The sequence below is a fragment of the Schistocerca piceifrons genome, chromosome 6, assembly GCF_021461385.2.
Source record: "Schistocerca piceifrons isolate TAMUIC-IGC-003096 chromosome 6, iqSchPice1.1, whole genome shotgun sequence".
Taxonomy (NCBI): Eukaryota; Metazoa; Arthropoda; class Insecta; order Orthoptera; family Acrididae; genus Schistocerca; species Schistocerca piceifrons.
In genome coordinates this window covers 161,223,225-161,242,126 of record NC_060143.1, presented here as the reverse complement: position 1 = coordinate 161,242,126, position 18,902 = coordinate 161,223,225, and the positions used below count along the sequence as shown (strand labels likewise).

The 18,902-nt window shown below is 39.1% G+C and overlaps 1 protein-coding gene across 1 annotated transcript in view; it reads right to left on the bottom strand.

Moving 5' to 3' along the window:
* The window catches only part of LOC124803208 (dynein beta chain, ciliary-like), a 586,091-nt gene that overhangs the window by 490,005 nt on the left and 77,184 nt on the right, over positions 1 to 18,902 (bottom strand). Inside the window, exons 6-7 of the mRNA XM_047264389.1 lie at positions 16,943 to 17,156; positions 3,615 to 3,781 (exon numbers count right to left, since the gene is read on the bottom strand). Of these exons, the coding sequence (XP_047120345.1) occupies positions 3,615 to 3,781; positions 16,943 to 17,156 (381 nt within the window). The remainder of the gene's footprint in view (positions 1 to 3,614; positions 3,782 to 16,942; positions 17,157 to 18,902) is intronic.

Genomic DNA, 18,902 nt, shown 5'->3' with positions numbered 1-18,902 from the left:
ATAACATATGCACACTGAGGGATTGTAGTTGTAGCGATTCATTTGTCACAGTCACCGACAGGTGCTCCTCAGGAGGCCTGGCTGTGCACCCTCTGTTTCGACTCTGTAGGTAGTAAAGGTGTTGAATCTATAGGTGAACAGTGTTTGAAACATTCATTTTAGGGTACAACTATGTCTCATCAACAAGTATGTACTCCTGTCCAGCAATTTCAGCCATTTGGACTGGGTCATATTGTGAACGTGCAGAAGGCTGAATGTACATATTGATGGGCTGCTGTACGTGGCACAATGTATCAGTGCTGTGTCACAACTTTCAACAGTGTTCTGTGAACCATCCTCACATATTTAGACCATGTTCTGTATGTCCACCTAGTACAGACCCACATCAGCTGTCGCTGAACAGCACTGGATGACTGAACATCATCAACCGGCGAAAAGCAGGCACATGTTGCGCCTGCTGCATCACCAGGAACAATTGGGAACTGTCAGTTTGTAGCAGGATGATCACATGTTCCTATGGCCAGGCTACTTCTGACACCACAACACCAGCAACCATAGATATTCTGGCGTTGAGAAAGACTTGACTGGAAGAATGGAATGGTACTCTGTTGTCTTCACTCATAAAGAGTAGTTTCTCTGTGTATACCAGTGATGAACAGATGAATGAATGGCATACACCCGGTGAGATGCCTAGTGCAGAGCGCATTCCCCCACAACACACAAGTACCACACGAGGCTTCGTTGTGTGAGGGAAGAGGGCCGTCAGTTGCAACTTTCAGTCACATTTAGTGTTTCCTCAGGATAAAGTAACCAGTGCCTGCTACACTGCACAGTTTGCTATCCTTATGTTACAGTCATTTCTTTGACAGGAAGGTGCTGTCTTTTTTAGCATGACAATACAATCAACATACACCTGTAGATATGGAACATACTCTTTGTGATGTACAAATGCCTTGGCCAGCCAGTTCACCAGATCTCTCACCAACTTAACACCTATTGCACATGGTGAAGAGGAAACTTGACCAGGGCCTGCATAAACTATTATCGAATTGCAACAAAAGGCACTTGATGCTTGGGACAATCTTATCACAAGATGCCATTGGGCACCTTCATTATCATTGCATGCAAGAATACACACCTGCTTTTCCAACAGAAGGGGTTACACTGTGCATTAATGCAACAGTATGTGATTAAGTTGGTCAGAATTTATCATATACCACCACAATGATGGATGACCTATCACCACAGTTGTCAATAAAATGACCTTGTCCTTGAGAGGTTGCATTTTTTTCTGGCAGTTTATAATATATTTTTTGTATTCTTTAGATATACAGGGTGGTCCATCTGAAGTTTTGGGTGAGATTATCTCAAAAACTATACATCAGGTAAAAATAGTGGGTAAGACAAGTTTCTAAGCTCAAAGGGGGACATCAAATGATACTATAGGTGACCCCCAGGCCCCGCTCCCTTGGGTGGCAACTTTTAAATCTTAAATGGAAACCCCCATTTTTTATTGCAGATTCAGATTCTCCATAAAAAAGTAATCAAGGTTTGTCTTAAACACTTTTTTAAACCATTGACAGATGGGACTGTAATACAGAAAAATTAAAATTGGGGAGGAACTCCAATTTATTTAGAGTGGTCAGAGGAGGACACATCAAACTGATACAAAATGTGCACCAATTCTTTCATTATGCCAAATTAAGCTCTTTTTTACAAAATGTATCCTACCTGCCACAGTTTTTGATGGGGGGAGGGGGAATGGTATTAAAATCTCGTTAGGAAACTATTCACAACTGTATTACTCATCCGCCTGTGGCGCTACCGTGGCCAAACTATGAACTATGGCTCAGTATAAAGGTCAGTGCAATGTGATCAGACATCAATTCACTTTCAGATTGTGAACCATAAACAGCAACTGATGAAAGTAAATGATTCTTTAACAAAACATGGTTCACTATCCTCCTACATAGATTGTTGATATGATGTTAATTTTAGGTGAATGCCATAACAATTACGCTGCAGCTGCAAAATTGTATGCGGATTGTTTCCCAAACAGACAACATCCAAGCAAAAACATTATTCAAAATTGCACCTGATGAGCTCGAAATGGATACACGCACCGTCCACCTCGTCATCGCAAATATGATGAAAATGACGCTCGTACTCTTACTGTTCTCGCCTTTGTTCAACAGGATCCCGAAATGAGTAGGCGTGTGATTCAGAGACAAACTGGAATACTGAAATCAACTGTTTTGAGGATTTTGAAGGCACATAAATATCATGCCCATCATATCACAGTCATACAGGCATTAATGCCAAACTATATGAAAATACGGGTGCATTTCAGCCAATGGGCTTTGGAAATATAAGACGTGACAATGATTTTTTTAGATACTTTATGTTCACTGATGAAGCTACATTCAAAAACAATGGCGAATTAAATCATCATGATTGTCATTATTGGTCCCCTGTCAATCCACACTGGCTCAGACCCGTTGACAATCAACACAAATGGCGGTTAATGGTCTGGTGTGGAATTTTAAACAGTTACTTGATAGGACCGTATTTTTTTGATCAAAATGTTACTGGGGAATCTTATTTACAACTTCTCCGTGATGATTTGTTGGAGCTAATGGAAGATGTTGATTTAGGAACTAGGCAATGAATGTGGTTCCAACAGGATGGAGCAGCTCCCCATTATGCTAAAGATGTGTGGAACATTTGAAATTTACAGTACCCTGGTCAGTGGATAGGACACAGCATACCAATTCAGTGGCCTCCATGTTCACCAGACCTAACATCTCCTGATTTTTTCTTGTGGAGTTATTTAAAAAATATTGTTTATGAAAGACAGCCCACAACCTGAAACGATATGGAGCCACACATTTGAAGAGCATGTGCAGCCATACCACATACCACGGGATGTGCTGCTCAAAACTGTGGACAACTTTCACAGATGATTGACTTCATGCATTGAAGCAAATGGGGATAATTTTGAACAATTTCTTCATGGCTAATTTCATTAACTAAGCACCCCAACATGTGAGAGGTAAGGGGACTCTCACTAATGAAGCACCCCATGGGAACATCATTCTACTACATCCATGTCGTTGTTCCTGGATAACGCAAAAAATAGGATACAGTAAATTTTGTACAAAAATAGCTTAAATTGGCATAACGGAAGAATTGGTGCACATTTTTTATTGATTTGATGTGTCTTTCTTGGATAATTCTAAATAAATCCAAGTTCTTTCCCAATTTTACTTTTTTCTTTATTTCAGTGCCATCTGTTAATGGTTTAAAAAAATGTTTCAGACAAAACTTGATTACTTTTTTTATGGAGAATCTGAATCTGCAATAAAAAATGGGTGTTTCCATTTAAGATTTAAAAGTTGCCCCCCGCCCCTCCCAAGGTGTAGTATCATTTGATGTCCCCCGTAGAACTTATGAACTTGTCTCACCCACTATTTTTACCTGATGTAGGGTTTTCGAGATAATCTCATCTGAAACGTCTGCTGAACCATGCTGTATATATTGAAGTCTCTTACATACCTTAAAATACTAAATGGGACCCCCAGGAGATTATTTTTTTGAATTACTGAAGCACTTACTTGTATAGAGGTAGTTTTTTGAAGAACTCAAGATACTTTATCTGCTTCAAGTCAAAAACTTTCAGCTTTTCTCTTATTAGGGCACTTTCTGCATTGATGAATGGTGTTGCTTGCATCTTGGTGACAGTTGCTATTTTCATAGTATTATTCCACATTTCAGGTAAACTCTGTAAAACAATGAGTTATACAGTGAGTTATACATTCTAAATGTCTGTCCCGTAACAATGACTACATGGACCAAAGAAATGTACTTGGTTAAAATTTCAGACTTTTCTGTTTTGTAACTAACAATAATTGCAGAGCAGATCTTCCACTGCATAAGTATAGTACTCAAAATGTCACTCCTTATATGAAACAGAGTGTATACGGTGTTCCGGTGTAACGACAAGCACCAGCACAACGATGAAAAACGGAATAGCAGAGAGGGCTGTGAGACAGCATCAGCCAATAGTACACTGACTGGGATGATACCACAACTGGAGCAGCCTCTTTATGAAGAGAATATAAGTGCTGCTCCACCTAGCCACATGCAGTGGAAGACGAACTGTTTTACAAATGCCATAGCAGTGACTTATGAACTGTTTTGTTTTGCCTGCATTGAAATTGTATATAGCAAAGGGCATTGATTATTTGCATGTCACCATTTGCTTGCGACATACCTTTGTGAATATGCAACGTTAAGTATTGTCAATTTAACTTACTGTAATAAACTGCATTAATACGATTCCCAGCCCTTTAGGAAATGAAACCTAGCAAAAAACAATGCATTTTGGAATAATCTTTGATCTGCGGTAACATGTACACTGCATATTTTCGTATTATGCAAGTATAAATACAAATTCCAACAAATACAGAACGGTAGCTCCCAAAGCACTGATCTTGAGATTGTGCTGCATTAAGCACTTTTGTCAGCCAATCATAGGTCATGTAACATGATCTTGCCAGCCAATGATGGCAGATATCCAGAGTGTAGTACATGTGATGTACTAGACTGCACATTTTTATTTCCCCCTCTCTGTGATCTGTGGAAGTTGGCTGTGTTTGTGCCACATCGGAAATTATGCTCATTGCCAACCTTTGCTACATAAAACTATTGTGTGGGGTAGCAATAAGCAACAGTTATGAATACAGTGTTAACCTGTGTGCATTGTTGTGAAGTGACTGTTAATATTATTTTTAAAAAATAAATGAAGAGGCTGTACCTGGGCCTTCTATCAACTTGCCACAAACTTCTGTGACATAATAATCAATTATATGTTTGTTTCTTTAAACTGCTCTGGGAAAAGAAAACAGCACTTTTTTCAGCAATCAATGTGCTAAGAGGCAACCACAAACTTCCACTTCCAGCATCCTCCCCTCATGGGGGTTAAGTAAGAATGTGCAATCAGCCAATAGGGTAATTACTGTTAAGTAGGAAAAGTTAATGTTTTAAATTAATATACATACAGTACAGCTACACGAAAAGGTAAGCTTTCACATATAAAATTGGTCATCAAAAATTTGTGCTGTTTCTTTCAAAGGGTGCAGTTAGGCAGGATCCTAAGAGAAAAGCTTAAATTGCAGCAGCTGAATATTTCTGACAAGCGGATGATAAATTTCAGTGCTCTGCACTGAAAATTTTGGAGGTTATCTGGCTATATATATGTTCAGTCATAATTATACTTTTTGCCCTCATTATTGTGTAATTTGTAATTCATGAAAGAGCTAAAATAAGTATGAAAAACTAACCTTGAAGCTCAGTATTTTTTAGTTTGTGTTATCCTTCAAGATATATCAAACACAAATGTACCAGTAAAATTTTTAAATAATGCATAAATGGATGGTCTTCTGGCATGAAATTTTTCTAAGTGGTTGATCCTCAAAGTGTTAAGTTCTGAATGAGAGTCAAATGCTCCGTGATTTAACAAATTCATTGCATATTCTCACACATGGCATAATTCATCTTATGTCAAAGGAAATTTACTTTGAAAGTAATGTTTCTCAAATAACCATTCAGAATAGTTTCCCTTGACCTGTAAACAATTGTGACATCACACTCATTGAAAGCAGCTTGTCGTTACGAAGTATTGCGTAGTCTTTGGCCTAATGCTTGTGTGTACACTGTGTTTTGTTGTTGTAAATGGCACATTTTCTTTGCAATTACAGTTTTATTTTGATTATTCTCATGTTTAGGTTTTATTGCTGCAGTATTATTCAGCAGTAGCGAGCTAAAATAAAATTCTTTGTTAAAGTATCAATTCTCACCTATCAAAATTCAAAAATTTAACTGAAAACTAAAACAATGAAAAATTTCTAGAATTCTAAAAAAAAAATTGAATTTTTCCCCAAAGAAAAAATTCCTGCATTTTTCCTGGTTGTCCCATGGTGAGTACACCCAGTGAAACAGTTACCTCAGTCTGCAACTATGCAGTAAAAACAATGAATCACACTCAAGAGAGAAAAGTGATATAAAGTAGGTGTAGTAATTAATTGGCCATTGTTGGGTTGGGGTATACGACAAGATGGCCAATAGCAATAAAATATTAATAAATATACATTTATAGAACCAAAACTAAGTGAAAAAATATACTAACCCAAAATAATAATCATAACAAAAAAGGAATGTTAAAAATTGTACAGAGTGTAATAAAGTAAGCAAAAATATATCTAAAAACAAAGATGATATTACTTACTAAACGAAAGCGCTGGCAGGTTGATAGATACACAAACAAACACAAACATACACACAAAATTCAAGCTTTCGCAACCAATGGTTGCTTCATCAGGAAAGAGGGAAGTAGAGGGAAAGACAAAAGGATGTAGGTTTTAAGGGAGAGGGTAAGGAGTCATTCCAATCCCGGGAGCGGAAAGACGAAAATTCGTCTGCTTGTGACTGTGTATGTGTGGATGGATATGTGTGTGTGTGCGAGTGTATACCTGTCCTTTTTTCCCCCTAAGGTAAGTCTTTCCGCTCCCGGGATTGGAATGACTCCTTACCCTCTCCCTTAAAACCCACATCCTTTTGTCTTTCCCTCTCCTTCCCTCTTTCCTGACAAAGCAACTGTTGGTTGCGAAAGCTTGAATTTTGTGTGTATGTTTGTGTTTGTTTGTGTATCTATCAACCTGCCAGCGCTTTCGTTAGGTAAGTCACATCATCTTTGTTTTTAGATATATTTTTCCCACGCGGAATGTTTCGCTCCATTATAAAGTAAGCAAAAATGTAGATTTTAACACTGTCACTGTTAATACTAAGCCAAGGAAAGAAATATCTAAGAGTTCCTTCATATCTCATTGGAGATTTAGTATTATGGAAATGTATTACCAATAAAAAAACTCTTGGATTTGCAGTCAGGTGGCAGTATTAAAATACCACAACATTTTAAAGTGTGTCATATCATCATCTTCTGGCAAAGTGTTGAGATATTCCAATGTCATAATATTTACACTAGTGGTGTACCCCTCTCCTCCCTCTACTCCCCTCCGTCACATGACTACTGGTGGCTGGGTACTATCCAACCAGAGGAGGAGGAGGGAGGTGAGCAGCAGTGAGCGTAGCGGGGGCATGTTCGCATCTCTGTCCGGGCATTCCAGATGCAACTTGCGAGTTGGACAGTGTTGCACGTGCTCTTGTCATTTTGCTGATAACTCAGGATTCCATGCTGCATTCAGCTGGTAACCTTTGCCCCTGCTGACAAGAGTCTCATGAATCATTATTTAAATGGATTCATTTGTCATGCTGTCCCAATAGCTAGCTGTTCAGCATACCACCTTGATGTTCTTAAAGGCAAAGGTGTGGTCATCCTTGATGCTATATCCTGCTATTGCTACCTTCTCTGTACATCACAGTCACCCACAGGGCTGTTGTGCTCCTTGCAAACTTTCAAAATACAGCACTGTGACTGCCCAATGTATTATTGGCCACATTTGCAGGTGATACCGTATATCCCAGTTACATTCAGTTTCAGTGGATCCTTCGCAGAGCCATGCCACTCTTTCGTTTTTGGCAGTGTTTGAAAGATGGTTTTTTTATGGTGGATACTTCAAGAAAGCTCACAGTTTTGGCTAGAGTGGTCCCAAGTGCAGGAGGAAAGGAAGTCTCACCTGTTCTTCTTCCTCTTCGCAGTTTTTGCATCTTTTTCCTTCTTGAATAACCTACTAATCTATGCTTCACTGTACACATTTTTGTGGCATACATTTTTCCAGTTTTGTAGTTCATCTGGGATGCTTTCTTTATCATAAATGATGGGTGACGTACGTATCAGGATGGTCAGCACTGCCTGCTGTTGAGCTGGATGGTGGCAGCTCGCAGCATATCGGTAAAGGTCTGTGCAGATCTTCTACCTATATACTGAATGACATAGTGTACCATCTGGCCTCTTATTTATCAGTGTGTCCAAGAAAGGGAGACAATCATTCTCCTCTATTTCCATAGTGAAGAAATGTTTCGATGAATGCTTTTAAGTGGTCTAGAAACTCATCCAATATGTCTCTGCCATGTGCCCATACCACAAAAAGTGGGAAGTGCTTGGGTTTCTGGTGAGTGGTTTGAAGGGCCACCTCATCAAAGTGTTTCATGTAAAGATTTGTGATCTCTGGACACAGCAGCGAACCCATGGCCACTCCATCCATCTGCTCATAAAACTCTCCACTGCATTTGAACTAAGTGGTCATCAGTGCATGTTCAAAATGTTCAACTATGTGTGTGTTGAAATCTTGAGACAGCAGCACCAAAGAGTATTGCAGAAGAACTTCCTATATCTACATCCATGTGATTACTCTGTTATTCAAAATAAAGTGTCTGGTGAAGGGTTCAATGTATCACCTTCAAGCTGTCTCTCTGGTGCTCCACTCTCAAACAGCGTGAGAGAAAAATAAGCACTTAATTTTTCTATGTGAGCCCTGATTTCTCTTACTTTATCATGATGCTCATTTCTCCCTATGTAAGTGGGTGCCAGCAAAATGTTTTCACAATCATCACAATCAGAGGAAAAAAACTGGTGCTTGAAATTTCATGGGAAGATCCTGTCACAATGAAAAATGTCTTTGTTTTAATGATTGCCACTCCAATTCATGTATCATGTTGGTGACACTACTTCCCCTATTTCGTGATAATACAAAACAAGATGCTCTTCTTTGAACTTTTTTGATGTCATCCATCAGTCCCACCCCATGCAGATCACACATAGCACAGCAATATTCCAGAACAGGGTGGACAAGCATGGTGTCAGTAGTCTCTTTAGTAGACTTGTTGCACCTTCTAAGTGTTCTGCTAATGAATCAGTCTTTGGTTTGCTCTACCCACAACATTATCTATGTGATTGTTACAATTTATGTTATTTGCAATTGTAATCCCTGAGTATTTAGTTGAATTTACAGTCTTCAGATTTGTGTGACTTATCGCATAATCAAAATTTAGTGGATTTCTTTTAGTACTCATGTGAATAACTTTACACCTTTCTTTATTCAGGGTCAATTGCCACTTTTCGTACCATACATATATGTTATTTAAATCATTTTGCAATTTGTTTTGATCTTCTGATGACTTTACAAGATGGTAAATGACAGCATCATCTGCAAATACTCTAAGAAGGCTACTCAGATTGTCTTCTATGTCATTAGTACAGATCAGGAACAATAGAGGATGTAGAACATTTATCTGTGGAATGCCGGATATTTCTTCTGTTTTACTCGATGACTTTCCATCTATAATATGAACTCTGACCCTTCTGAGAGGAAATCACTGAGGCAATATTCCATAGACATGCAGTTTGGTTAGAAGACACTTGTGAGGAACGGTGTCAAAAGCCTTCTGGAAATCTAAAAATATGGAATAAATTAGACATCCCCTATCAAGCACTCGTTACTTAGAGCTAGTTGTGTTTCACAAGAATGATATTTTCTGAATCTGTGCTGACTGTGTGTCAATAAATTGTTTTCTTCGAGGTAATTCATAATGTTCAAACACAGTATATGTTCCAAAACTCTACTGCAAGTCAACATTAGTGATATGGGCCTGTAATTTAGTGGATTACTCCTATTTCCCTTTTTGGGTATTGGTGTGACTTGAGCAATTTTCCAGTCTTCAGGTACAGATCTTTCTATGAACGAGTGGTTACATATAATTGCTAAATATGGAAATATAGTATCAGCATACTCTGAAGGGAACCTGACTTGTACACAGTCTGGAGCAGAGGCCTTGCCTTTATTAAGTGATTTAAGTTGCTCTGCTACACCGAGGATATCTACTTCTATTTTTCATAAATAGGAATGTTGTGTTGTAACTTATGTGCAGGTTATCTCTTAGTAGTTATGTGTTCTCAAGTATGTTTATGAAATCGGCCAGTTCTTAACATGATGACTAGTGTTCAGCAAGGAGTTTTGCTAGATACAGGTCAGCCTGTAATGTGTCAATTAATGGCATTACATATCGGCCGCAGTGGCTCCCATTCCTTGTGGATTTAAGGCAATCCACACTGGCGTCGTGTCACTGGTGTCCTGCAGTACAGCCACTTTTCCATTGTCTCTAGCAGATCTGAGCTCTGCAGTAAAGCTACTGTTTACTTGCTCACTGTCGAGGTTGGATCCATGTTGGGCTTCGTGTAGGGCGGGTCCTGTAGCACGAAGCCAATTTAATGATAGTAGTTGTCAGTGCTGATTGGAACTGTTTCATTCCTTTTAACTACTGGAGGAATGATACTGTCAGCACCACTTCACAGTGATTGGATAACCTCCCATTCCACTGCAGTCACGTTTGTTTTTCAAGTTTGTGATACTATCAGATCTTAGGCAGTGGTCTGATGATGACACAAACTGACTGTTGCATGTATATGTATGAACAGTTCAGCTTGCTGAGCTTGTTTGAGACTGTAACTGCTTTGTGAATCATTAAATCCTCTGATGATGTATCTAGCATTCGAAGCGAAACATTAGGCAGCGAGCTGTGCTTTGCACCATGACCTAATAACCCTAAAACAAATATCACCAACAATGCAAATAGTGGCAATGAAAGCCTGGATCTGTGATGTCCTACAAAAATTTATAAGTTGGCTGAAAAATGAAGGAGTTATTGGAAGAAAGTGAAAACCCTCAAGGGCATATTTTGAGCTGCTACATTTTATATGTTTGGTTAAACTCAAAGATAAGAACATAAATATGATAAGACAAAAGAATTTCGTGCAGCAGACAGCACTTTGTAGAGGTACATAACGAAGTGCTTGTTACCAGCTTGTGACGCATTTGAAAATACAACATACTGTGTGATCAGATTAACCCTTATTAAATTTAGGGTTAGCACTTTCTTGCACCCATCCCTTCAATTTGAATGTCATTACCAATTATGGAGGCTAACTCTCTAGCCAAATTAACAACTGCCTTCTAAAGTGAAAATTGGATATTCTCCTTGAAAGTGTGGAGTACTTCATAGGCACTGCATGTTGGTGGATCCTCTAATTGGAGAAAAAATCTTGTCTTCAAGGGGCATTGTCCTATCTGCATCTGAGGCCAGAAGAAGCTACACAATTGATGGGTATCAGGTGTTGCTAACCACTCTATGTCTTCTTTCACTTCCAGACTCTCCTCCTCCAAATGACAGATGGTTCAGCTCCTCAACAGTGAGGTAACTGAACTTACACATTGACTATGCCAGTGACTTCAGCACCTTCTAAATGCAGTTCCAGCAAATCAAAAGTGGTACTGGTGAAAGAACACAGACAGTTTTAGCTATCCTGTTGACAGAATACAACACAGCTGCTAAACACAACTTCAATAATGTAATCAATAACGTTGCTACTTTCAAGCAAGGAAATGCAAATAAAATGGCAAATTCTGGAAAGGGCTATTTCCTCAACTATTAATTATAGCTCCTTTTCTTTTTTCTATGTAATACTATTGCACTATTAATAATTTCTGAGGAGCAAATAAAACCTGTAATTTTTTATACAGTACATCACACTAAAAACAATGTAACTAGCTGCCATAAACAATATGATACAGATTTTGCTTTACTTTAATTTTTTTTAGAAAGTAACTTATTTACTGCCACAATACATTTAATTTGTTCTGTGTAACATTTTTCATCAATACAGCTCTATAAGAAATAAGTTTTAATAATTCCTCACTTTTATCACTTATAAAATCATAAAACTTGCTAAAACTGCAGGAAGGCAGTTTTATAGGGGAGATGGAATTCATAAGACACACACCCCTGGCAGTTCTGCCAGAGGCACAGGATCACCTCAATACAGTTCTGGTGTAAAAATAACTTTCTTTAATTTTGTCACTGAGGTCAGCATGAAATGTGTCAAAAATAGGAATGTATTTCTTGATTTATTTTGGACCTTGGGTTCTTAGTATTTCCAATATATGGGTTTCCATAATGCCCAGCACATCTTTCTTGGTATAACTCCTATATTTCTGCCAATGTCCTCACTGTAATCATATGAATGAAGGTCTTATACACAATCTCTTTTACCTGTAAATTATACTTCCTTAAGATTCTTCTGATGAATTGTAATTGGGCATTTGTCTTTTCAAAGGTTGGACTTACGTGGTCAGTCCACTTTAAATCTACTACATCACTTTGTCTGACTGCAGTCACAGATCACTTATCAGAGGATGAAATTACATCAGATCTGTTCAGCTATTTGAGTATTTCACATTACATTTGTTTGTGAAAAGTCAGTGGCCAGTCTTTCCTCCAGCTGCTGTTTACTTACACGACTCACTGCATTTTGTAACAGTTTTATGACAACATTGCTTCTCAGTCCACAGCTCCATCATCTATAACAGACTCAAAAAGCCAGTCAAATGGATATAACAGCTATCAGGTCATGCCTACATATAGCAAAGAGGAGCAGTCCACTCACACTACACCAAGATATCCAAGATGACATCTCATTTCTGATGCTCCTAATTAAGACCAATATACTGGGTTTTAGTTCGTCAGGATGTCCAATTGTAAAAGTGCTACATTGTCTTAGGACAAAGTCAGATAGGAGGTATTCTTGCTTGAGAACCGTTCCTTTAATGCTGGAAGTCAATTCAGTAAATGAAGAAAGCAGGTCAGAAGGTGCAATAAGATTATTTCATCAAAATATTTGTGACATTAAAGAGTAAATACATGAAGTGTTAATAAAACTTGACATTGACTTTGTGTGTATCTGAGAGCATCATTTATGTAGCAAAGAATTTCTAAGACTTCCTTTGGAGGGGAACAAATTATCTAATTTTTATGCAAGGAGTTTGTTGTAGAAGGGATGAGTGCCAAATGTGCTGTTTCACTTAAAATAGCTGACATATCAAAACGCAGTCAAGACCAAATATTTGAAAGTTGTGCGGGAGAGTTATAATTTTTAAGGAAACAGCTTTTCATTTTAACCTCTACAGGGTCTCCAGTTGAGATTACAGTTTTATTACTCTTCAGATTTGATTCTGTGCTAGGCTTGGACAATAAGACATGAATAGTTGATTTGGTATGGGGATTTTAATCTAAACTTTCTGAGTGATTATCCAGAGAAATGAATGTTGACAGACTTACTCGAATCTTACAGCTGGGTAGAAACTGTATACTTACCAAACAGAGTTTAGGGAACCAGCAGTGCATTAAAAGGCAGTATCTCCATAGACTGTTCTCTAACTGAAGGCTACAGTTTAAGAAAAATAATTAATGGCCTGTCAGATCTTGATGCACAGGTAGTAATCCTGAAGGGAATCAACATAGAGTAATTCTCTCAAAGTAATGAATGAAAGATTTAGGGCTATGAGTCCACTTGCAATGCAGACATTTAAAGCCAATCTCAAATGGAAAACTTGGCAAGAAGTGTGCAATACAAATAACTTGAACGATCAGTACAATACATTTCTTCAAATCTCAATCTTGTTTTTTGATAGCTCTTTCCCATTAGAAAATTATAGGTAAATTAATGACATTAGCATATCAGGGAGCTGTGTTGTAATATAGGGGATGGTAACAAAAAATACTGAAAAGTGCTGAGAAATGTCATCAGCCAGGCTAATAAAATACATCGCACTAATCAAGTGGACAATCTTAACATCTCATCCTCAGGTGTGGAAGAAATAGCCAGATCAAGAAAATGCTAGAAATGTAAGTTTGCCTTTTCTTAATCTAGCTTCTAAGATAAGTCATAGGGTCAGTATTTCCTCATGTGTTCCAATATTTCTACGGAATCCAAACTCATCTCCAAGGTGAGCTTCTAACAGTTTTTCCATTCGTCTGTAAAGAATTCACGTTAGTATTTTGCAGCCGTGACTTATTAAACTGATAGTTCGGTAATTTTCACATCTGTCAACACCTGCTTTCTTTGGGATTGGAATTATTATATTCTTCTTGAAGTCTGAGAGTATTTCGCCTGTCTCATACATTTTGCTCACCAGATGGTAGAGTTTTGTCAGGAATGGCTCTCCCAAGGCTGTCAGTAGTTCTAATGGAATGTTGTCTACTCCTGGGGCCTTGTTTCGACTTAAGTCTTTCAGTGCTCTGTCAAACTCTTCACGCAGTATCATATCTCCCATTTCATTTTCATCTACATTCTCTTCCATTTCCATAATATTGTCCTCAAGTACATCACCCTTGTATAGACCCTCTATATATTCCTTCCACCTTTCTGCTTTCCCTTCTTTGCTTAGAGCTGGGTTTCCATCTGAGCTCTTGATATTCATACAAGTGGTTCTCTTTTCTCCAAAGGTCTCTGTAATTTTCCTGTAGGCAGTATATACGAGGGTATTTCGAAAAGTAAAGATACGATGGCTTGCAGTCCTTAAATAGAACATTTATTTAGAAAACATCAGTTACACCTTATTAACTGGATTATTTGTTATTTTTCGACATAATCACCCCCGTTATCCAAACATTTGTTAAGTCAGTGCACAAGCTTTTGTATCCCACAGTCATAGAAAGTTGCTGCCTGTTGTCGGAACCACATTTCAACTTCATCTTTGATCTCTTCATCGTTGTGGAATGATTTTCCACCAAGATGTGACTTCAGGTACCAGAAGACATGGAAGTCGGTGGGCGCAAGGTCCGGGCAGTATGGCGGATGGTTCAATACATCTCATTTGAATAGTTTGAGTAGTGCTTTGGTTATGAGCGCTGTGTGAGGACGAGCGTTGTCATGAAGCAAGTGGAATCCACTTGTCAGCATTCCCCTGCGTTTGTTTTGAATTGCCCTTCAAAGACTTTTCAAAGTCTGGCAATATGCAGCAGCATTAATTGTCGTTCCATGAGGCATAAATTCAAACAGAAGAATGCCTTGTCTGTCCCAAAAAACAGGAGCAATGATTTTCTTCGCTAAAATCGACATTTTGCATTTCTTGGCTTTTGGTGAATTCGAATGGTGCCATTGCATTGATTGTTGCTTGGATTCAGGTGTATGGTGATAAACCCATGTCTCCTCACTTGTCACAATGTGATCAAGGAACTCATCACCTGTTTCAGCATAGCTTGTGAGGAAGTCGAGTGCAAAGCCCATCCTTTTCTTTTTGTGTTCTTCCGTTAACAGTTCTGGAACCCAGCGTGCACACAATTTCCTGTACCCTAACTTGACAGTCACAACATCACAAAGAGTTGTCATTGACACGTCCGGTATGATCTGAAGCAATTCTTTCAATGTGAGACATCTATTCGCACGAATTGCTTCCTCCATTCTCTGAACAAGGGCATCAGAGATCACAGATGGCCAACTTGTTCTTTGTTCGTCATGAACATTGGTCCTACTTTCAGAGAAATGACGACACCATTCCATTACATTTTGTCGATTCATAATGTTCCCACAAACAGAAACAATTTCTTTGTGAATATCCGCTGGTTGCCGACCTTGTGCATGAAGAAAACGTATGACGGAGCACACTTTGCATTTGGTGAGATTCTGAATCAGCACAGCCATTTTAAACATGACCTACTCCAACCAGAAGCAACATTCAACTGCCGAATGACCGCGAGGAGAAAGATAACAGTTCAAGGTTAACACCAGTGTTGCCAACTTGCTCGCCAAAACTCTTCTGTTCCTCTGGCGTACGGTGTATCTTTACTTTCTGAAATACCCTCGTATCTTACCCCTAGTGAGATAAGCCTCTACATCCTTACATTTGTCCTCTAGCCATCCCTGCTTAGCCATTTTGCACTTCCTGTCGATCTCATTTTTGAGACGTTTGTATTCCTTTTTGCCTGCTTCATTTACTGCATTTTTATATTTTCTTCTTTCATCAATTAAATTCAATATCTCTTGTGTTACCCAAGGATTTCTACTAGCCCTCGACCTTTTACTTACTTGATGTCCTGCTGCCTTCACTACTTCATACCTCAAAGCTATCCATTCTTCTACTACTGTATTTCTTTCCCCCATTCTTGTCAATTGTTCCCTCATGCTCTTCTTGAAACACTGTACAACCTCTGGTTTAGTCAGTTTTCCAGGTCCCAGCTCCTTAAATTCCCACCTTTTTGCAGTTTGATTGTGGTCAGAGTCCACATCTGCCCCTGAAAATGTCTTACAATTTAAAACCTGGTTTCTAAATCTCTGTTTTACCATTATATAATCTGATACCTTCTAGTATCTCCAGGCTTCTTCCATGTATACAACCAGAAAGTGATAATAAGCTTCTTTTTAGTGCCTCATTTGCCTCTGTGGTACACTTGCCCAATTCCCATTAAAACTTTCCAAATAGCTACAAGCCTTCTGAAGTGTTACCACATTCATTGTTTTAATCATATTCTTTTTTCTCTCTTTTCTCATTTCTATTTACTTTTAAAACAATTTTACTGTAAAGACAATATAATGAGAAGGAAAGTTGCTACTCACCATATAGCGGAGATGCTGAGTCGCAGAGAGGCACAACAATAAGACTTTCACACTTAAAAGCTTTCAGCCAATGGCCTTTGTCAACAATAGACACATATACGCACAACACACACTCATGGAAAAGCAACTCACACACATGACTGCAGTCTCAGGTTACTGGAACCACACTGCCTGAGACTGCAGTCGTGTGTGTGAGTTGTGTTTGCATGCGCACACGTGTGTGTGTGTGTGTGTGTGTGTGTGTGTGTGTGTGTGTGTTGTTGACGAAGGCCATTGGGCGAAAGCTTTAAGTGTGAAAGTCTTTTTGTTGTGCCTATCTGCAACTCAGCATCTCTGCTATATGGTGAGTAGCAACTTTCCTTCTCGTAATATTGTTACATTCCATCCTGGATTTTCCATTGTTTGGTTGCTGTAAAGACAAGTTAATACATAAGTAAGTGACACTTGTCGAGTTAAAAAGGCACTATTCACGAGAAGAAAGGATTGAGGGATTAAAATGAGAAGGGACTAATATGAGGTGTTTACATTAACACTCACCTGCAGTTGCTGGTGTACTTCATCTGAAAATTCAACATCATATGTCTTCAACAGATTTATCGTTTCCTTTATAGGATCAAACATTTGGTCAGTAGTCAAACTTCGCTCTTTCACTTGATTTAAGTAGATCATGATTTTAGGAAGCACATCATAATCCACTGGTGTCAATAAGACTTTATTAGCTTCCGCAATAAAGTCTGAAAGCTCTTGGAGGCTGAAGCAAAAGCAAACAAATGTAGAACTTAATAAAAATAACGCATTCCATGAAAATAACTAACAGTCCCATCAAATTACAATGAAGAATATAAGAATAATGATTGTGGGTCAATATTAGATTTCACAAAGTAGACAAAAATCATGTACATCACAATAGTTCTTTTACTTTGCAATACGATAATACAACTGCAATCATCCATTTCATACGTCAGTGCCTTCATATATTTATTAATTTACTAATTGGTAATGACCTGCTTTGCTGAAGACATTCTGAATTGTCAGTTCAGTTTTTGTATTATATGGTAAGCAGGTAATGGGAGTGATTTGCCAAATCCCAATTTTTTTGCAGATGCACACAGATATACTCTATCTGACAAACTGTCTGCCAGCAGTGACAAAGACATCATTATATGAATTGTTTCATGCTTTATAATACTTTGAGTAATTCTGTTTCGCTAATAAGAATCCACCTCTCCAGAGGACACCACCTTGACGAAGCACTGTCCGTTCGGGTGGAAAGGCTTGCATATCTGCATGAAGATGAGGGCTATGCCAAAGGTAGAGGGCCTACTGCTGGAAAGGCCTCAGCTGATGGATCAGACTAAGGTTGTCCCACAATGTCCCATCTTCCCTATCCACTCCTAGTCCTTACCCAATTCCCTTTCCCAACCCAAGATATGATGCGGATCCATTTTGAGGGGTGCATGGTACATGGGAAGATGTGTCACAAACGGAGCCTCAGGGATACTGGGCGACCTCCCTGATTAAGTAGCCTTACACTGCGCAGGGTATTCATGGTGTGGACTGTCTAGGTCACCAAATCTCATGGGACCAAGATGGACACGGCTAAAGAAAATAAATTAAAACAAACTGAGGGGCAAACTGAGACCTCAGACACCCAAATATCAGGGTCAGGACCAGTGGAAGGCATTCCCACTACTGAATCAGGGTCTAGACCTGAGCCAGAAATGGGAACTGTAATGAGAAGTTGGGCCACATCAAGATTAATGCCTTGTCTGGGGCCCAGAGGAGGGAACTACTCGGGGAACAGAGACAAAAGGAAGGGAAAGAATGGCTTCCTAAAGACAAGTGGTGGGAATTAGAAGGGCTTGAACCTTAGACCCCCTAGAAAAAACTGTCTCAGGTTGAAGGGGATATGCAGACCCCCACAACATTGAAGACAAGCAGCAAGAGGTTAAGAGAGGAATCTAAGATTCCCTCCTCCCTGAATAAGCAAGCCCAGAAAAAATCAAGGCAAGAAATAGGGAAACAGACCTATAGTACTGCAGTCTCGGTTTTTAAGATGGCAGTTATCCAAGAAGGCTGTCCACACACAGGTAGCCATCACCTCACAGCAGGAGGAACTCATACAGATGACCCTCTTTGAAAAGATTGGGGGAGGCGGGGGGGGGGGGGGGGGGGGGGGGGGAAGACACTTGTCCAGGACCGAACTTCAGGAGGGTTTATCTAGATCGTGGTGCCCTCATTTTTGTCTGTGAGAGGGTGAACACAGTGGAATGGCGTAAAGACAAGGTGCCCATGACATCCCCATGGGAAGATGCAAAGCTGCAGGTCAAGATGGCAGTGGAGCTTCTTAAGGCTGCAGAGGTATCAATATGTGTACCGAAGATCCTTAAGGATGTCTCCCCTAAGACTTGTTCAAGAAGACAGGGGTCCAGAACCCAAAAGTCTCAACAGAAGACTGGAGAGTGATCAACCAGAAGATTGTACTGGAAGGACGAAC